Consider the following 22,103-nt stretch of genomic DNA (forward strand, 5'->3'; position numbering starts at 1 on the left):
GAAAGCACTAGGTGTATGATTCTATCTGTATGGAGAAGCACTTTGTGTCTCCTTTACACAAGCGGCTAAAAAGGAGGATCTGTGATGCTCTCTATGAGCTTGTTAGAAATACAATACAGAAAGCGAAACGCTTAAGTGGGTAAAAAGAGTAGAGCTGTAATTTGGTTAGCGTGCCAGGTAACCAAAGAGAGGCAAATGCACCTCAACTGTGATCTCCTTATTCCAAACAGAGGGTTAAAATGGCCTCTCAACTAGAGAAGCACAGCAGAGATTGGTCCGGAGAAGCCCGCACCACCTCAGTTCCCACTGAGATTAACGGGAGCTGATGCGACCCAGGGTGCTCTGAGCCCCGTTGAACCCAGTTCCTTCGCTTGCCACTACCACCACCTCGCAACACTGCATCTTAAGAAACTAGTTCTCTTGATATTCACTGTAATCAAGACAAGTTTGGCACGGTATAACGTGTCACTATAGAGGAAATAAATCTAAAATACCTTTCTCCCCAGAGCCGGTTTTCAATTAAAAAAGAACAGTCATCTAAATCAACACAGAAGTGTTCGGAAGGTAGAAAACTCTTCTACTCTCCGTATGTGTACAGCATGGAAACAGAGATTGCCATTTAGAAAAGAAACATTAAGCATTCTGGCAGGGAATCGGGAAGAGCAGTTCCCACAGATCTCTGGCAAAAATTCTGGAGAAGACAAAACCTTTGCTGAACCAAATTACATTTTGATTCTGACATGTCAGTGTTTCGTTCCATTCCAATAGTTCTACCAACTACTGCGCAAACCAGGTCACATTTTACCATCTTATAAAAAAAACTACCCAAGCTGCTGAGCTTATAAACCATGTGGGTTTTCTTTACTGCAGGATTTAGGCAGTGGCACCTAACAACATCCTCCCTTTTGAAGTGGGCTAGAGTACAGGTGAAGGCACTGGAGTTGAAAATCCATAAAAGCTCATCTATTTTGTGAAATACAATTCTAATTTTGAATTTTCTCCATGACTGTACAGTTGCTGCACAGGATGCATTCTGCACCACTTAAACTGAAAGCAGTTTTAAGGAACAATAAATGCAATGCTAGATGAGAACTAGGGAGAAAAGAACTCCAGCAAAGTATCAAGAAGGCAACAGATAAACTATGCCTGTGGTGAATCCTGCCTGCTGTCATTCTAAAATAAAATTCATTTGCCACAATGGAGAGTAAGATTAATATAGATGGAAAATTATAGTCTATAGACTGCCACAAGCGAATATACAGAGCAGGCAGTCCAACCAAGAGACACTGTAGATTCAACCTGCTGGGTAGCTGGTAGGGCCAGCAGTTTGGGGAGGGACATTTTAGAAAGGCTTGGAGTGAGGCAATGGGTATAAACTGGAGAGGGGCAGATTTAGACTAGACAGAAGGAGGAATTTCTTCAGTATGAGAGTGGTGAGGCCCTGGCTCAGGTTGCCCAGGGAAGCTGTGGTTGCCCCATCCCTGGAGGGGTTCAAGGGCAGGTTGGATGGGGCTTTGAGTCCCTGATCCATGGCAGGGTGTAGAACTGGATGGGCTTTGAGGTCCCTTCCAATGTAAACTCTTCTATGATTCTATGAGTGTAATTAAGGAGTCTTTGGAGAGATGTATAGACCGCCCCTACGCAGCACAGTTCAGCGCTCCCTGACATAACTTGAAGTCTCAAACCAGAGCCTGCCAGAGAAATACTCAGGAGCAGCTCCTGAGAATCTGAGAGCTGAATGCACGGTGCTGCCTCTCATGGAAAACGCTGTACAAAGGGAGACAGCAGTGCTAGAAGAGAACCCAGCATCAGGCAAAACAGATGGGGGTGGGTTACCCTGCAAAGGGCTGGCAGCTGAGAGGAGAGCGCAGACACAGCTGTGAAGGGCAGGAAAGCAACACAGAACGGAGGCGGTTTGGCAGTGCTGCCGTGTCAGCTCTAAAGGTGATGCACCTCACTCATTGCCTTTTGCCCCCAGTAACTCCTGGGGAGGAGATGAAAATATCATAAGGCCAGCACAGGTTTGGTCTGGAGTTTAGGGGAAGCTGTAGTTCACCCCATGGGATTCTGCATGGACGGCATCCAACAGAAGGAGACCTAGTGTTTCTAAACTGGGTCTCTGGGGGCTGATAGAGGAGAAAGAAGCAGCAATGGTGAGTAATGACCAGAATGCTGCTGATAGAAGCTATTGCTTCCTAGTGAAAGCTAACAAGAATCCTGACAACCCACAGGACAAAAAGCACCTCAAGAATTACAAGTCCTGTGCAAAATCACAATTCCCAACGAGAAGAGATGAAGCCGATCATAAATCCGACTGCAGTCAGGCTTCCTGCCCTGTTTCCATATCGCACACACCAACAAATAGAGTGGTTACCCTCAATCCTCTCTATTTTCTTTCATTTATACTAGAAAATGTAAATGAGTTGTTCAACACTATGAGTTATTTGGGCAGAAATGAGAGGGTGCCAAGTGATTTTTCTACTCCGTCAGTAATGAATTGCAGGGTCTCTTCCAACCTGGTTATTCTATGATTCTATGATTCTATAGCACTTAAAACCCGAACTTTTCTGTTAGCAAGTGATGGCTGTTATCAGATTACAGCCAAGCAGTGGGCTCTAGCTCAACTGGTGCTATGATCTCACTTGCTATGGTATCACAGCTTACTTACCAAACCATAGGAAAAGTGACATGATAAGAAACAGCACAGAGGAAGAAGCCCTGCACTGTTAGCCCATTTATGCAAATAGTAACAAAGTGTTTCTTCTGCTTCAGTCTCTTACACTCATGAAATGTTGGCTACAATTTCTCTACTCTTATTTAAGAGACAAGATTATTTTGCTTAAATGTCAGTCAAGAAATATTTCTATGCCTTTTGGGAGTAATCTTTATGTTTTACAAGGTCAAGGTCCAACTGTAATACAGAGTGACTGATGAGCTTAGGGTTTCTTTAAACTCTCTAAAGGTGATGAAAAACACTAAGAGTATGCAATATAAAATAGGACGACACAGCTTCAAGCCAGTGCTTGCTTAAGTTTTTCAGAGGTTACAGGTATTCAGGCGCTGTGCTGACATCACTAGAAACTACAGGCAATATTTATTCTGATAAATGTTCTAAAAATGAATTTTCTTGCATTTATGAGAGCATTTTCCTGAAGATAAACATTTCCAGACTTATTAAAATGCCTTTCTAGTGCTATGATGTAGATATATCCTTATCTAAACTCTGACAGCAATTTGACAAAACTTACTGTTTCAGAACGAAGAGAACAGGGGTTTTGCTGAGGTTTCAGACATTGTTGGTCTTCTACATTTTAATGATAAGACTGTATCAATGGTGTCATGCAGAAAGGAGAGATACACCTACCCAGCACTGCTCACCAGTCACCCTGCATGGTCAGCACAACAGCTGGTCTCCAGTCCCGGCCACGCACCACAGGACTACCCGCTGTATGGATCTGCTTTCCCCGCTGTTGTAGTAACTGGTTGTTCCACCTTAGGGTTGAGAAACCTTCTAGCTACGAGTGTCACTAACACACACTTTAGCGCTGAAAGGTCTTGCTGTGTATAACATGTCCCAACTCCGTCCCTTCCTGCTGCGCTGCTTTATCAGGGAGGGCAGGGGTAGGACAACGGGAACAGTTTTCAGCTGCAAGAGGGGCAATTGAGATGAGATCTTGGGAAGAAATGTTTTGCTGTGAGAGTGGGGAGACCCTGGCCCAGGTTGCCCAGGGAAGCTGTGGCTGCCCCATCCCTGGAGGGGTTCAAGGCCAGGTTGGATGGGGCTTGGAGCAACCGGATGTTGCAGGTGTCCCTCCCCATGGCAGGGGTTGAACTGGATGGGCTTTGAGGTCCCTTCCAACCCAAACCATTCTGCAATTCTATGATGATCCCCATGCTGATCGGCTCTGGAGAGACCTACAGGGAATACATTTCTTGAGCAGGAACCTCCCTTAAGGCCATTTTCTTCCTTAACTGCTTTAAGTATTCTAACTATGAACAGATGGCTTTGAAAGACTCTTAAAAATAATGTCAAGGGTAGCCACAGGCAAGGCTATAGAGAAGCATAATTAAAATGTATTATTGTGGCATTTACATAATTACCACACGAGATTTAGTTTTAGCATGCACACATTCAGTTGAAGCTAAGTATTTCATCCTCAGCCATGCCTAGGAGATCATTGTGAATTCATTCGTAACTTTTCACAAAAACATTGAGGCATGCCGAGTAGTTTGAAGTGCCTTAATTCCCACTGAGCAGGTAGACCTGCACACTTGGTGTCAGACTGTTTGCCTAGCATAGTTCTTCTTAATTTGAATTTCACTGAAACAGCGATCAAATTGGTCTATTTAGATCACCTACAGCAGCAGCCATGTGATGTCATCTGGAAACCAATCAAAGGCTCTCAATTAATTCCTTCATTGCTTTCCAGTCCTACCGCCCTAAGCAAGACTTGAAAATCAATAGTAATAGACCTACTGACCATGGAGGCCACTAAAATACCTGCGTGGCATTGGTTTTGCAGCCTTCTTGTAGCTTGAACTTCCGCTGTAAGGTTTCAGCCTCCCATCTTTTCTACCTTTTTGCTCACATAAAAAGCTTCCCGAAAGAAGTTCAGTTTCTTTCAGGTAAGAATGACCTGGATGAAGGCATTGAGCGCACCCTTAGCAAGTTTACGGATGACACTAAGCTGTGTGGAAGTGTCTATCTGCTGGAGGGTCAGGAGGCTCCAAAGGGATCTGAACAGGCTGGATCAGTGGGCTGAGACCAATGGGATGAGGTCTAACAAGGCCAAATGCCGGGTCCTGCGCTTGGGGCACAACAACCCTGAGCAGCTACAGACTGGTAGAAGCCCAAGCACGTGGTTGGTTTTTCGGGGGAGTGGGAGGAAAAAACAACAGTTGTAAAACTGATCTCTTACTGTTCAAACCTGGTGCTGTGAAACATGTACACATCTCTATAAAGACAGCAAGCTACTTTGTGTACATCTAAAGCAGAAGAAAACACATTTTCACCAGTCTGGATTGAAATGGTTCAAATTATGTTAATCAACTTTCAGTTCCTAAGCTTGATTTGTGAAATCCCTCTGAGCAGTTCTGCCCTGTGTGCCAATCTATAGACGTGCCCCAATGCTCTCAATCTAACCTCACGTTGCTCCCTCATGAAACAGCTTCTTTATAAAAGCCAGGTGCATCCAGATATCCGGATTGCTACAGCCACAACAGATCTGAAGTTGAATACAATTCCCAAACTCATGTATTCTTGTCTATGTTCCATGTACAACGTGAGCCAGAAAACACAGCCATAGATCTGTGTTGATTAGTGCTCACATTAAACAGACAGAGAAAGAGCTGTACCTCCAACATACAACCTTGGCGTATTTTTCCTTGTTATTTTAAATTAAATCTGTGACGAAAATAATAAAAAACTGCAGATTTTATTTTTAGTTCATTGTTGCTTTTAACTCCCAATTGTTCCAGGCTCACAAACTGAGCATTGAGAGACTGCCTTTTCATGAATGAAGTTCTGTCCAGCCTGCAAACAGGGACGTCATTTCAAGAGAACGCACAGAGCGCAGGGGAAGATCAGGGGCTGCAAATGAAAACCGAGCTTAAAAAAGACAGCTTTGTTTACCGGATAGAGAGAGAGAAGCTCGCAGAGTGAGTTTTTACTTTCAAACTGGAAGGAAATTTACTGAGATAAAATCTTCCCTCTGCTAAAGATCATAAAATCAGCCTCAGATGCTTTTAAAAGATGTTTTTGTGGAGATTTTTGATTATTAATAGTTCTACTGACTCATAGCAGCAACGCTGCCATGCTTCCGAAGGTAACCTCTCTCCCGGTACAATAACTTTCACCAATGATGTGCTTTTTCCTTAGAGGAAGGCGGAGTTAGGAGTTAGTGCCAGGGCCATAAATAAGCGGCTCCTATGTCAGGGAAATTAGAAGTCAGTTAACATAAGTGTGTGCTCGGAGCGAGCATTAGAGGGCTTTCCTACACCGAAACTGAACTGCAGGCAGAAGAAATCGGCACCGTGAGGAAGTTCAGCTACAAACCCAACAGCGAGAGAGCGTTTGCTGCTGGCTGGCCGCTTGAGATGGGTGCGATGCTGCATGCCGCGCTGCTGGCTGTGCTCCTGCTGCTGGCCCACCGGGGCGAGGAGGTGGTGGAGGCGTGTAGCTGTGCCCCCGCGCACCCCCAGCAGCTCATCTGCGACGCCGCACTAGGTGAGTCCCCTGCCACGCGCCTCAAGCCACCCGAGCCCCTTGTGCTGATGCCACCGGCAGCCCGGACCAGAGGCTTTAAAACAAAGTGCCCGCAGGGACCCCTTCGAAAGGGGGGATCTGGGAAACAAAGCAAGAGGAGCTGTTCTGCTTGGCTCCCTTTCCCCGAACAGTTTCTAGTTACAAATCAGTGAAAAGGCTGTATTGCTGCATCATAGAATCATAGCATCATAGGATAGTTTGGGGTTGGAAGGGACCTCAAAGCCCATCCAGTCCCAAACCCCTGCCATGGGCAGGGACACCTCCCACTGGATCCTGTTGCTCCAAGCCCCATCCAACCTGGCCTTGAACACCTCCAGGGATGGGGCAGCCACCCCTGCTCTGGGCAACTTGTTCTAATGTCTCACCACTCTCATGGTGAAGAAATTCTTCCGTATGTCTTATCTTTACTTAATGTTTTTATTTATTATTTCATGTATTAATTTTATTTTTTTATTATTATTATTATTATTACGATGAGACTATTATTTAAAAAAAAATAGGAACACCTTCTTTCTTAGGTCCTAACTTAGAGCGAGCAGGGAAGAATATCTGAACTTTCTAACAGTAGCTGCACCAGAATATTTTAGCTAAACCCCTCTGCTCTGTGTAAACTGTGCTACAGATACTCTCTACAGCTTTTTTTCGGGGGGGAGGAGGGAGGATGGACACAATGGGATGGTGACACCTAAACAAAAACTAAACCCAAACCCAAGTCCCTGGAGATAACATGTTGAAATGCTCAATCTTTGTCCTCCTCTACTACATTTTCTTTGATTGATTGTTGCGGGTTTTGTCATCTTCCAGAAATACTCCAGCAGGAGCTTGATAGGCCCTTTATTTTCTGCAGATAAACTGGCTTCAGCAGTCCTGTGTAAACAAAACTCCCCAGACTTTAGGACAACTGTGTTTCACGATATTCAGGCAGCAGTGCGGCTGTCAAACAACTTCTAGAGAGAAATCAGACTGCATAGGGATAGGAAAATGTGACATTTTGCAGCCTTTTGATTTCATCAGCTCAAGCTAAGGCTGGGTGGCTTCCATCTAGTGTGAACAGTAAATGTAGAACATGAGTTTCCAAAGTGTCACAAAATTAGCATCTCTATGGGGCAGGCAATACCTCCTGCATACTGATTAATTGCTTTTATACCCGGACAGAAAATCTTTGTAGCCATGACAAACTCTAAGCTCTGTTTGTGGCCATCACTTAAATTGTTTTTTAATCTGGCTGTGTTAAGCAATCTTTTTCTTTAAGTTACCTACACCAGACATTACAAATTTGGGGTTGTTTGAGGTATGAAAGAAAACAGAAGTTGTGCTACCAGGAGCTTAACTGTCTACGTGCATACATTTAACTGTGTCAGTCTGGGGCATTGCTGTATGTTAGAAAGGGGCAGTTTCTCAACAGACTTAAAGATTTATTGCATTGTTAGATCCATTTCACAATGGTCGACGTATGCTACGTTTTACTTACATTTCAAACTGAAGATTGTAAAATAAAACTTACATTTGGACTTTACATTTGGATGTGATGCTTAAGCTCTTACCTATATAAATATTTCTGTTAAAGTAAACTGTATCTTTTGGCTAAGGAATGTTTATCTTAAGGATCACTTCATTTAATATTTATAAATTTAAAACAGCATTTCTTTATATTATAAAATGATAGAGATGTGTAACCATTCATATAAATATGTGTATACATAAAACCTGCTCTAAGCATTTATAGATCATAGAATCATAGAATAGTTTGGGTTGGAAGGGACCTTAATGATCATCCAGTTCCACCCTCCTCCCTGCGATGGGCAGGGACACCTCCCACTAGACCAGGCTGGATTATTTAACTAGCTATGGCCATGTTATCTTGTATAAGCAGAGCAAAATTACCTTAAAGGAACTGGAGAAGACCAGTGGAGTTGTCCGCTCCTCTAAGCAGAGTGGCAAAGACATCTCCTCCTCCCTGATGCCAGCAGCCTTTGGTTCTTCATGCCACGTGCAGGCGAGCAGGCTGTGGGCTGGGGCTGCCCTGGGGAAGGGGGAGCACAAAGCTGGAGCCCTGGGCACAGCACCTGGGGATGAGGGCTGGGCTCCCCAGCTCAGCTCGGTTTTGAAGCCACACCTATATCTCTAGGGCCACCAATTTTTACCAGGGATTGGGAAATCCAGGCCACGCTATGAAGCATCCCATGAAGTAGCACACCTCTAACTTCTCCTGTTAGCATCACCAGACTTGAAGATTTTTTTTTTTAACATTTACAAAGATTAAAGATTAATCCGAAGAATTGTACTTCAATTTCAACATTTTCATCCTTCCAAAATATTGATTAACAAAGAAAGGGACAGCTTTTTCGCTACCAAGATCTATGGGACTTGAATGCTAAAGCAGGTTTTGCTGAGACCATTCCATTCTTTTCAGTTATTTTTATGTTCATCCATCTCTGCACACACAATCATATTCAAGTCTTACCATACAGAATAAATCCCTAGCACATCTAATGAAAAAAAAGAAATGAGGCCATGCCTTTAAATTTTGCAGTAAAGTAAAAGCAGACCAAGTCTCCGTCTTGCTCCTAGACTCTCTGTGTACTTCAGTCAATGCATCATTGCTCCCTTCCACTATAGATCTGTAGCAATTCTTATTTCCTTTAGTCCTAAAGGCCACTTGTGATTTGGGTGCAGTGATCAAAAGACATTACTTGAGCCACTAACTGGGTGTGTGAAGCCAGTCAGAAACCTTTACATAGGAGATAACTGAGAAAAACCAAGCAGAGAAACTAATGAAGTCTGGGACAAGCTTTTTTCACTTTTACTTTTGTTCACATAGAATCACAAGATTGGGCAGGGACCCAAGGCCCATCCAGCCTGGCCTTGAACACCTCCAGGGATGGGGCAGCCACGGCTTCCCTGGGAAACCTGGGCCAGGGCCTCACCACCCTCACCGTGAAGAAATTCCTCCTTATGTCTAGTCTAAATCTGCTCCTCTCCAGTTTATACCCATTGCCCCTCGTCCTATCACTCCAAGTCTTTGTAACCAGTCCCTCCACAGCTTTCTTGTAGCCCTTTCAGGTTCTGGAAGGTTGCGCTAAGGTCTCCTCAGAGCCTTCTCTTCTCCAGGCTGAACAACCCCAACTCTCTCAGCCTGTCCTTGTACAGGAGGTGCTCCAGCCCTTTGATCACCCTTGTAGCCTCCTCTGGACCCATTCCAACAGCTCCATCTCCTTCTTATGCTGAGGATTCCAGAATTGGACACAATCCTCCAGATGAAGTCTCACAAGGGAGGAACAGAGGGGCAGGGTCCCCTCCCTCACCCTGCTGGCCATGCTGCTTTTGATGCAGCCCAGGATACCCTTGGCCTTCTGGGCTGTAAGTGCACGTTGCCAGCTCATGTCGAGCTTCTCATCATATGTTTAGTGCTGTGATGCTTTGTCTTTCAGAATCAGGAGGCTTTTGTGGCTTTCCTCTCTCTCTAAATACCCACAGCTACCCCACCACCTAAGGAAGTCCACAGAAGTAACAGGCAGTCTGACAGACCTTGAGTAACAGAGCTCCTGGTCTGGAAGGTGCTGGCTAAAGTGAAAATAAGGGATCAGTGCACGAGGGCAGGGTCCTGCGGGTGTTACATGGCTGCACACCACAGGAAGAACAGGAATGATGCCTGGAATCCTGCCAGGAAAGCATAAGTGCCATGCCAATCAGAATCACAGAATGGTTGGAGTTGGAAGGGACCTCAAAGCCCACCCAGTTCCAACCCCCTGCCATGGGCACGGACACCTCCCACTGGATCAGGCTGCCCAAGCCACATCCAACCTGGCCTTGAACATTCAGGGATGGGGCAGCCACTGCTTCTCTCGGCTTGTTAACCTTCCCATGCAGCCTTAGGGTGTGATTTTGTATAAATTAGAGCAGTTTTTATGAACTTAGTGGTTTTGAAGTTCACTTCAATGGGAGGTAGATCCTTATTTGCAGGAAGCGCTGAGCACCACGAGGATACACACCCTGTATCAAAAAAGGGAGATGCATTCCTTTTGTGTTCTTCTAAATGGTGCTGAGGACCTCCTCAAATGTCCTGAACACCTTCAAACCCCAGCATTTCTCAAGAGGACTTCCACTGGCAGTGGAGATGGAAGGTTCACTCATTAACAGCAGCTTCACGCACCGCACAGCTGATGGTCAGTGCTGAGCCCCTGTCCCCGGCAGAATCCAAAAGGCATTTACGGAAAGTAAATGTGGTGAGGACGGGCTGCTTAATGCTCCAAATTCAGTAGTGAGGCATGACAGCTTGAAGCCAATACAGGAAAATTCACTTGATAACAGCTTTCTTGGAGATAAGTATGGATGCAGTTGAGTTTATCAGAGAGTGTCATAATAACGGATTTCCTCTTTGCCACTGATTTCAGCCTTTGGGGACTCAATTCTGAACCAACGCTCACACCAAATTAACTATCTGTTGAGAGAAATGGAAATATGCACAGAGAGGACTGATCCCTTTCTGAAGCTTGTCACTTTTAATTCATGCTGGTTTTCCCCCTTAGGCAAGAACAAGATTATTTTTTGGACAGTAGGACAAATATTCAAATACTTTAAAGTATTACCTTTAAAGTAGAGGTAATATGTCTTTAATAAATACCTTTAAAATAAATACCAGTAAAGCTAGATGTATTTTGTATGATTTAAACTTTCTTCTTTTTTTTTTTTATTAAGCGTACATTAAAACCGATACTTTTACTGAATACTGGGCACCATACTCCAACAGAAATGACTGATAGATCTTACGCACAAATACATATCTAATGTAGCTTCAGAGAACAGTTCTGTAGCTTTGGAGGAGAGTGGCACATTTTGAAATATGATGGAAACTTTATAGCTGGAGCTTGGCCGCATTTTCAGCCTGTTAAAATACCAGAAGATCATCGAGATCACGCACTGTAAAGATGTGCCAGATTATTAAATTTTAATAATGTTTAAAATAACAGTAACAATTTTAATTCAATACACCAGAATTAAGTTTTCAAAGTCAGCTCCTCTGGGATAAAATTACAATATGCTGTTTCTTTATTATTGAATTTCATATTAAAACTTTCATGGCTCAGTATCCCACGATTTTGCCTCTCTGCAATATAATATCTGGTTTTGTACTGGAATGGATTAATTTGTATATTATTAGAGTGGGAAGTAACTTTGCCTGATGGAAAAAATCAGAAATGTAGGCAGTTAGGGGAGGTGAATACTGAACAGAGATTCCATTCCAAGAATTGTGAATTCAGTTACAGAAACATTGTATTTGGCTTTTGCTGTTTGACCTCTCTCTCACACAACAGGAAAAGCACCTGAGCTTGCTTCTTCCAAGAATTATGATGAACAAGAAGTTGCAAGACTGTATTGGTGCCATGGAGCTTTTTTCCAGAACGATATTTTCACAACCCTAATTTTATTAACCAATGAATCATCTTAAAACCAGATAGAAATCAGTACTATTATTCATATTTGGTAGGTTTAATGCAGAGGTGATGAGGTCTCTCCCTTCTCCTCAGGTCCTCAGTAGTGGCTGACAAAAGCTGAATTTCACTCCTCTGTTAACCAGAGCCCCAGAGTGTTCAGAAAACAACGCAGACATGTAGGAACATAGTAACCTATGTCCTCTTTTTGTTATTAAGTTCATTAATAAAAATTATTGAGACATAGACACTTTACCCTTAACTCACACCTCAACAGACTTGTAAATGATAGAAATATCAAACCCAGATTTCATCTGTTTTGGCTGCACAATGTCCTGCCAAAGGCAGTTATGGGAGTGAAGATAGGTTCCTTTACTTCTGTAGGCATGAAAGGAGTAAGGATGGAGGGATGTAAGGAATGGGCCTACAGGAAACCTGGGGAGGGGCTCTTAATCAGACAGTGTGGGGATAGGATGAAGGGCAATGGTTTTCAGCTGAAAGAGGGGAGATTGACATGAGATCTTAAGAAGAAATGTTGCCTGGTGAGGGTGGTGAGGCCCTGGCCCAGGCTGCCCAGAGCAGTGGTGGCTGCCCCATCCCTGGAGGTGTTCAAGGCCAGGTTGGATGGGGCTTGGAGCCCCTGATCCAGTGGGAGGTGTCCCTGCCCATGGCAGGGGTTTGGGACTGGATGCGCTTTGAGGTCCCTTCCAACCCAAACCATTCCATGACTCTATGAAAGAATTACACTCGTCTGCTAGGCATACTTTTATACACATCAATAGTATCTCAAAATAAAATTTAAAAAGCCCCAGACAGTATGAATCCTAGGAGGTGACTTAGTTTAAAGCAGCTACTTGTGCACTTAGAGGAAAGCTCTTGACAAAGTAAAATACCTGCAGCCCTGCCAAGGCCCATCACTGGTACAAATGCCTGTGTATTACAATGAAGTTATAATTGCAGTACATATAAATTTCTTGGCATCACAGCCTGAAACTTCTAAATGCTTTGAAAAATATAAAAAATGACTGCACTGGCTGTGGTGCTGTTAACGCCTTCTTGCAATGACACAGATTTGGACCTGTCTGTGCAGAGTAGGCAATAAAGGGCTTCAACGTTCCTGTCTGATGAACAGTTGGAGTGCTGCTATGGCAATAGGAGTTGAGACCTTCCTTTAGCAGATAACATTAACAAAATGGTAGTGAAACAGCTTCCTAGGATAAAGACTGAATGCTCTGTTTGGGAGTAGGAAGTATTAACTGACAAGATCTACAAATAACCCTACATCATTCTTAGGTTTTAAGACAGAAGCAAACATTTTGAGAACTCACTTCATGAGTCTTTGCCTAGATAGCTTCCTGACTTACTTTCCAGTGCTGAATTCAAGACCTGAATTGCATTGCCAATATCATGCAGCCCTAAGAAATAATTCCCAATCTTCTGAACCCTGCCATTTAAGCACGAAAACAGGGCTCGGTCTGGAAAAATGCAGTGACTCTCCTTTCTTTCGCTCATTGAAATTTTCATGGCAGTGTTCCCAACCGCTTCGAAGTGAGGTGGCATCATGAAACTAAGCAACAGGACAGAATATTAAGGAGACAAATCCACTGAGCACAACAGCCCTGTCAATTAGAACATAGTTGACAACCATAAAATAATTTAGCTCTGGCAAAAAAAAAAACAGAGCTCAGTATTGTGTAGTAAATGAAATCTCAGAAGAATTATACAAGTTGCCTGATTTAGACTCAGTAACACTGACTCATTGCCGAGTATGTTATAAATGCGGGATAAGAAAATCAGGAGCTGTGTTACTTTTACTTAAAGGCACGCATTATGGTCCTGAGAAACTAAAACCCCACGATTTCAAACCCAACATTCTCCACACACTGGATGGAAAACAAAATGCAAGTTTAGAGACAAAGATCCAATAATATAAAACAGAGAACACTGAGACTGCCAAACTCTTAATCCTATTAACCTACCGACTTTAATCCCTAACTTTCTCATTAAAAAGTATCTCTGTAATGTGGGGTTCCTTCCACACAGAGGAAGGGGCATGCAGTGCCCCATGGAAATCCACAATAACATTATGTATGTTGTTCTACAGGCTTTGGAGCATAAAGAGGGTCTTATTCTTCAGCTGATATTAGGCAGATGTTGACTGCTAGTCAAATGATGTGGTATTGGGGGCTTGTGAAGTAGAGAGAAATATTTCTGGTAACATGAGTAGCAGCTGTAAAAACAGAGCAGAAAAATAACACTGACCTTGCACAACATTAGGGAATCATGCTATTTTTTAGGTAATACTTAAGTTAAAAGAATACCACACATCTGTTAAAAATACACTCACCTCTTCTATTGGAAACTTTATAAAATCTAGATTTTAAAACCTCACTCATAAACTGAATGTACTCCTTTAATTAAGAAAAAAAGTAAATCTGCGTAATCTTCTGGCTTAACAAGGAAGCCAAACCCAATCAACACAAGGAATTTTTGCAGCCCAAGCCAAAAACACAGAGATTCACAAAACCCTGACCTACCTGAGAGCCTTAATGAGCTTCAATATAGGCCTCCTACATTTTGAAAGCCTCAAATGGAAATGCATTTTGGAGGCAGACTGGCAATTTTGTGTTAATAAAGCACAAAAGAGTATCCAAATTCTGCAAAGCATTTATAATGAAAAATAATACAGTGCACATTAATAACCGTATGGAGTGGTGATAAAACAATCCTTGCTATCTGCTGTATCAACTTCACAAGGATTCACTGGTTTTTCAGGAAGGGGGGTTGTTGGAATGCAGTATTTTTTTCTGAATAACACTGCATTGAAGAACAGTGAAGGATGAATTACTCTGATTTTCATCTAGAAAAGAAAGGTGTTTCACTGCTGTCTTGTGTAAGTAAAACGTTTGCACAGTGGCTGTAGAGGGACCCACACCAAGTAACACGTCAAACCTTGTCCAACATCCAACCTTGTCTCCCTGCAGCCTGCAATATGAAGGTCTATTCACCATCCTTTTCTCCTTGTTAGGTTAGCAGTATTTAGGTCTGGCCCAATGCTTATTTTAAATCAATTTTTGCCCTCAGAACTTTTGGTTCTTCAGAACTAATTAGTCAGTTAGAGATAGGATGGTTACCTCTCCACACTTACCTTCTCATGCAACTGGAAGCAATGCCAAGACCAGGCAATGCTCTTCCAGACATTGCTTTCCATAGAATAAAGGAAAAAAGCCTGCTATTGTTACAGTTACATTCTTCAACAAGCTCTGTGGCTGCAGATCCAAACAGTCCACTAAGTTCTACTACTTACTTTCTTGTGATTTCAGAAAGTGCGGTTCAGTTCAACGCTGTGCCGCAGATTTAGCCATTTTAGAGATGGCTGTAAGCATACATTGATGGAATAGCAGAAAACTAAAATACAAAGTGTGAAAAGTAAAATTTTCTTTACATCCTAACTAGCATAAACATCTTTTGAAGAAAAGATTCCTTGGCTTTGCATCTAGGAATCACGGAGGAAGAGTGAATGGGAACAGCGCACGAGTTAAGAAATCCATCCTGCAAACACAGAGGAAAAGATTCATTCAGATTCACTCAGTTTTGGGCCGGTTATGCTGCTGCCCCGTTTTGTTAATACCTAGAACTGAACCAGTACAACAGCCTCAAACATCCAAACTGGGTTAGACTTTGGAAACGAAACTGCTGTTTGCTGATCTGTCTTGTTGAAGGACAAATAGATAGATGAGCTGTTTGCTATATGCAGTTGTTCTTTTTCAGCTGTTTAAAGATCATTTAATAGCATCTTGCTTGGTTCTCAAAAGAGACAAGAAGGTATAGGGGTTTCCACTCCCAAAAGAGTAAGGATGATCTAGCATCTCAGCAGACATCTTGAAGTCATCATCTACCTCTCTACTGAAGTCTGTAATGATTAAAAGTTTGATTCCTGAATAACATGCAATACTGCATGAGGATGGTTGCAGTCTTCTTCTCATTGTAAGCATCAAAAGCAAAACCTGTGTGGAACATTGGTGCTGTAAGGCTGTGACAACATCAGACCTCAGGAAGATCTGCCAGATTTATTCTCAAAGCAGCGTGTTGTTCTGACTCTCTCATCACCAAACTGGTATTGTCATCGATAACTTGGCAGCCCTTCTGTGGGAATCTAGGAGTCACCTTGGATCTCCCAGAGAACTACAAAAAACCACTTTGACAAAACCCATCCATTTTCATTCAACACCCAAACTCAACTTCCAACCTCGCCCCTCACCCTGACAAGATCTGGAGTCTTCTGTGTCAGAAGAAAAACAACATGTGAATGCTATGAACCTGTCTTTCAGAGGTGATGATGGTAGCCAGCAAATTTTGATTAAAAAAAATAAAAACTTGCAACAAAACCAAGTGGTGGAAAAGCATTTGGACACCTGTGAGAGAAGCAGTCTCGAGCTGACTGTAAGTGCTTGACATAGAAAGAATGCTGGCCCTTGTAAACAATAAAAATGTCTGGAAAAAATATAAGAATAAAATGAAACAGACATATTTTGCATTAAAAGGACAGAACCTAAACCACATGAACACCCAACTGTAGCTTAAAGAAGTTACAAATTAGTACAATAATGAACAGAAGATGAAGACCTTTTGATGCTCCAATGAATTCACAACAATCCGATCCTGAAAGATCACAAATAAACTTGAGTTGATTTACAAAAGTGCAAGTTGCCTATGAGTTTAACTCAGGTTACTTAGTGCAAATAAAGGTCAGGATTTACATGTGGCCAAGCATAAAACCAAACGACTCAAGGCATAAAAAGTAGAAAACACAGAGTACAGACCTTTGTGCATGCAGCACAGGTCATCTCAACTCAAAATACCTGAAATGAAGTTACAACACTAGCAGAGCCTTTTTCTGGACTCAGAGCAGAGTAAAATGAAGAGAATTATAAATGGGAACAGGATGAAAAATAATGGCATTCTTATGAGAGTATAGCTGGCAAAGCCTTCAGCGTGAACACAAAAACCAGAATATTTGCTGTTAAGGGACTGGTCTTGAAAAGGCTTTAAACATTTCAGGTTAAGGGCAACTGAGTAAGCCATAACATTACTCTCATGGCACTGGCACTTAGTAATGCTACTCATTACTTCATCTCATTAAAACGCAGCAGACGTGATCCCTGTTCCAAGCAACATACGTAACCCAAAGTGAGCAGTGTGTGAATGCTCAAGCACCTACATATTGTACAGACACACCTGCTGTGTTTCACATCTCTTCATCAGTCTGCATGTAGAGCTACACATTAGGTAATTAATTACTTATTTTAAAACATTCTCTTAATGTCAATCAATCAATATAGTTTCCTTGTTTTTTTTCAGATAAATGGCCTTATTTTGGCAGCCTCAGCAATACCTGTGAGTTTAAACCAAGCTTGTGAAGGTCTTCTTGTGTTGCTAACACTTCTTTCTTCCTTTCCTATGTATTTTGAGAAATCATAATCTTCTCCATACACAGATACAGGAACACATATTACATCAATATTTAAGCAAGTTGATTTGCTTTCTTCATTGGTGAAGCTCAAAGCTTTACAATAAGCTAACGTGGCAAGTCAGTCTATTCCATGACTTATCAATTTAGTATATTGAGTTAATAACAAGGCAGAGTTCCATAGGGAAAGCAGCAAGGCTGGACACATGGGACAGTTGCTCTAAAGTATGGATTGAGACTTTTACAACCTACTGTATGTTTCAGAGCTTTGTAAGCAATACTAATCAGCAGCCAATGCAAACTACTTTATTTAGAGCTCTAGCCAAGCTATCTATTCTACCTGAGTTCATTAATTTTTGTCTGTTGTTACAAGTTCTGTGCAGACTACTCTTCCCTTCTGATGTTAAGATTATTCTCCCTGCCCACTGAGAGAAAAGGACTCTCTGCAAGAAAAGTTAAGCATGTCATGTGCCTAGTTTCCAGTCTAAAGAATAATTACTTTTTGGTCATATGTCCATACTCATAGAACCGAGGTGGTCAAATTGTGTTCTTGGGTTCCTCTGGCTGCTTTGCTAGTGTCACTTGTCAGTATTCTTCTTCAAGACACCACGAGTTTGTAAGATCGGACCATAACGTACTGGGTATGAAATCTATAGCATCTAGATACAAAGAAGGTAAACGAAATAGTGTGTCTGCACCCTGTCTTCAGACTCCGAGGCTTTTATCTAGGACTCCTAGCACTACTTTACCATAGTTTGGGTGAATATGGTAGATGAGGCCCATTCCACTTCCAAATTTTTACTTAGCTTGCTTTCTGATTGTTCGCATTTCAGTTCTTGGCCCATTACAGACATCAGATGCCTGATTTAAACCCGAATCAGTTCCAACCCGCAACTGTGTATGCTGCCCAGACTACTCTGAACAGAGGAAACCCACCTGCAACAGTGCTTTGGTTATAAGGAGGAATGAATTACAGTCCCTTCTGTGATTCCAAGCTTCCTTATCTATCCAGTCCCATCCTGAATCCACTGAATTAACTCACCCTCAAAACTAAAGATGGGCACTGCGGAAAATCTCATTACCAGATTGGCTCCTATTCTTCTCTTGCAGAATACAAAGGGTTTTAATGCTCAGGTGCTACAAGGAGGGGGTGGTCCTGGATTGTGCTGATCACTCATAGAGAAAGGATAACAGGGTGTTAATAAAACCCTTTCTTTCTTAATCCTATAGGTAAGCACTCTGAAGATAATCCCCTACCCTTTGGTTGCAAACGTTTGTTAACAGTCAACTCTTGTTGTAGCTTTATTCTGGCTGCAATGCGAGCTGTGGCACTACCAGCACTGTGCTGCAGTCTCGGGTTAGCTCAAGGCAGTTTATCCCACCAGTCAGATGAAAATCATCAGTATTATGTCACTAGCTAGATCAAGCATCAGTTCTGGAAGTTTCCCATATGATACCGTGGAACAACAAAAGGCATGTAAAATTAAGAAAGGCTATTATAGTTAATTAAAGTGAGGCATCCGTGTTCTTCGAAACAGACAGATGTATCTTTGTCAGCTACTGTACAGCTGTATTGGCATCAGTAAGAACTATCATCAGGTAAACTGAGAATTTACTATGAATTTCTGTTATAATACACACAGGAGATACCCCCATCTCACAGTGGGGTTTATAACAAGAGCATAAATACAGAAGAGTATAAATATAGTTTCACAAATCATAGTATCACAGAATCATACAATTGTTTGGGTTGGAAGGGACCTCAAAGCCCATCCAGTTCCATCCTGCCATGGGCAGAGACACCTCCCATGGGATCAGGCTGCCCAAGGCCCATCCAACCTGGCCTTGAACACCTCCAGGGATGGGGCAGCCACAGCTTCCCTGGGAAACCTGTTCCAGGGCCTCTCCACCCCCATGGTGAAGAAATTCCTCCTCATGTCTAGTCTAAATCGGCCTCTCTCCTGTTTATAGCCATAAGAAACTATTCCTCTCTCCACCACTCAGAAAGAAGAATGGAGATGTTAGAACAAAGGCAAAAGTATATGCCTGGAAGTAACACATGCATATCATCACGGGAACAGAAAAAGCCATTTCACACAGCAACTTCATGTGCCCTGCAAAGCCCTGATTGGTTTCAGTTGTCTCCTGGTTTACCATGCAATTATTTTAGACCTTGGGGCCTAGAAACGTGGTCCATACAGCTTCAAACAAACAACTCGGATTCTCTTCTCCTGAATGTTGTTTTGAGAAATGCTTTCAGTGAGTGAATAAATCCCAGCCACACTACAGCCACTGCCACCTCCCAACCACGTTTTCAGTAGCCTATCATCATAACAACAGAACTACTGAAGTGCAGGAACAGAGGCAACCGAGTAAGAAAGACTGCAGTTTCTGTAGGAGTGGTATTCACTTCCTTTGGATGTACAAATCAGCACTGGATCTCATAATACTGTTTGCAATGAGACAAAATCTAGAAGAGCAAACCTATTTCATTAATCTCTCTTGAGAAAAAAAGAGTCTCTACATAGGCTTTAAAAAAAAAAACACCTTCCTCCTCTCAAAAAATAATAGAATCATATCATAGAATCATGGAACGGTTTGGGTTGGAAGGGACCTCAAAGCCTATCCAGTTTCACACCCCTGCCATAGGCAGGGACACGTCCTGCTGGATCAGGTTGCTTCAAGCCCTATCCAACCTGGCCTTTGGACAAGAGTAAGTTTTTTATTGAAACATCAAATTTTTAATAAAGTCAGTGCCAGTGTGGTTGGGGGTCCTGCAGCTGTCACTGTGGTGCTGCCTCTTGACACATATTCTGAGAATTTGAGATATTTATGTAGCAAGTTTAAGGCACTGCACTCCAAGGAGGAAAAGAGTTCGGATGGATGGATGGATGGATGGATGGAGGGAGGGAGGGACAGATGGAAGCTGTAAGAATGGATGGATGGATGGATGGATGGATGGATGGATGGATGGATGGATGGATGGATGGATGGAAGTTGTAAGCAATCTTACAGTAGAAGGGTGAGCAGAAACAGCTGCACATTATGCATGGGAATACTTGCATTTTGGTGAAAGGACATTCTTATACATAAAAGTTCATTTCTATATAGGGGGTCTTCAAAATCATATACATATAAATTATGTGTCCATAGTTCTGCTCTATCTCGTAGTGCATACTCTGACTGATGTGTCATTTCAGAAAAACTGTTTAGTTTTCTATTTTTGCATGTTTGGATGCTTTCTTCTATCCATTCCCATAAACATTTGGGATGCCATCTTCAACCCATCCATATAGCAACAGTACACTTCAATTTAGACCCCTCTCCTTGTGCCACTTATTCCTTGTTTCGATGAGAGCAATAGCATCTGGCAACAGCTTGACTGAAGCGTTACGCATTAAAGAGACAGGGAGAAGTAACTGCTCAAAAATAACTCCTCGTACTTTAGGTAATTAAATGAGAGGGCTAAAGTGAGGCAATAAAATATAACAAAAAAAGAGCTTGCACCAGTCATTATCGCAACCTTGTTTGTAAATTTTTAGTAATTCTTTTCCTGTCAACTTTAAGTCTCATTTCAAGGTTTCTGTAGCAAAGCTGATTCTGATTATAAACTTGTGTACTATACGGAGATTAAATTTTATTCAGATAGCTACGCCATAGTGTGTAGACACGGTATGAAGTAAACTGGAGGCTACACCTGAAGCAGGGATTCTTCCTTAAGATGTCCATCAGAAAGATGTTGCTACTACTAGCGATCTCAAATCTAAAAGAGGATCATCTTATCTGGACACGTCAGGACTCACTGCTCTGAGTTTCTTAATGAGGATAACCTACCCCAGGCAGCCAGAATACTCAGCAGAAAGGATGAAGAAGAAATCAGAGACTTGCTTTCACAGTTTAGGCAGCTGCCTGGTTTGGGTGCAGCATCAGGGACGGAGGCGCTGCTTCTAAAATTTGCAAATGGTCTTTGAGGCACGTAATGGGAGCGAAATCCCAGGGCGAATCAGGAACACAAATGGCTGGCCCAGTCCCACTACTATGGCTTCCCCTGCATGCAGAATCACACATCATTGCTCACAGGTCTCAGAATCTATGGCAAGGCTAGAGGAGAGCAATTAGCCTTAATTTTTACAAAGACCAGCTATGGCATCCTAGCCTAGACAACTCTGCCTTTCTGCTCCTTAACCTACCTATTGCTGAAGGCCTGCAGCTCAATAACTACAGAGTTTTGCTTTAAGCTGCAACTCCCTATCCAAAACCATACTCCTTTACTAGATATAGGTGTTAGGTAGTTCATCACTATACAATGAAAACTCCAGTGCAGCCAATATTTCAAACTGGATGCATCCGTTGTGATAAGAGCCTAGAAATCTCCTTCAATTCTAAATGACAGTGAAATATGTTTCCTCTGACAGAAATGATAACCCAGAAACAAAACCACTGAAATAAACTCAACTTAAGTAAAACGACAGTTTAATTGTTATCTGTATTTCTCACAGTACTGTGATCTTAACACACCTGAAAACTTTGTGTAGGATGTAGTCTGAGTGTTTCTAGGGGCCAAACAGGGGACAAAAGAGATTTTCAAAGCTCCAAGCATCTGCCAATCTATCTGCCAATCTTTAACATTTACATTTCTCTTAGCAATATTTTTATTTTTAATTATTTTATCTAGTTTTAAGTTTATGTATTAAAAATAAGGATGCATGTAAGCAGTTATGATTTCTTGTCTTTACGTCCAATAATATCTTAAACATTTTCCTATGTAAATATTTTTTATTACATAGCTGCTGATATTTAACAGATACTGGAAAAAACAGATTTTATTTATTCATCAGCTTTTACCTTCTCCCTTAGCTCCTATTAATCTGGAGAGTAAACTCCAATTTGTTTTCCTTTTTGAAGGAGCGATGAAGTTGATTCCTTTTATTGAGAA

The 22,103-nt window shown here is 42.1% G+C and overlaps 2 protein-coding genes across 2 annotated transcripts in view; one reads left to right on the forward strand and one right to left on the reverse strand.

Annotated features, from left to right (window-relative positions):
• SYN2 (synapsin II) overlaps positions 1–22,103 on the reverse strand; it is a 192,915-nt gene that overhangs the window by 54,677 nt on the left and 116,135 nt on the right. The window lies entirely within an intron of this gene.
• TIMP4 (TIMP metallopeptidase inhibitor 4) overlaps positions 5,627–22,103 on the forward strand; it is a 29,037-nt gene continuing 12,560 nt past the window's right edge. Inside the window, exon 1 of the mRNA XM_069865703.1 lies at positions 5,627–6,226. Coding sequence (XP_069721804.1) covers positions 6,097–6,226 — 130 coding nt within the window. The 5' untranslated portion in view covers positions 5,627–6,096. The remainder of the gene's footprint in view (positions 6,227–22,103) is intronic.

Source organism: Phaenicophaeus curvirostris, chromosome 11, assembly GCF_032191515.1.
Source record: "Phaenicophaeus curvirostris isolate KB17595 chromosome 11, BPBGC_Pcur_1.0, whole genome shotgun sequence".
NCBI classification, from domain to species: Eukaryota; Metazoa; Chordata; class Aves; order Cuculiformes; family Cuculidae; genus Phaenicophaeus; species Phaenicophaeus curvirostris.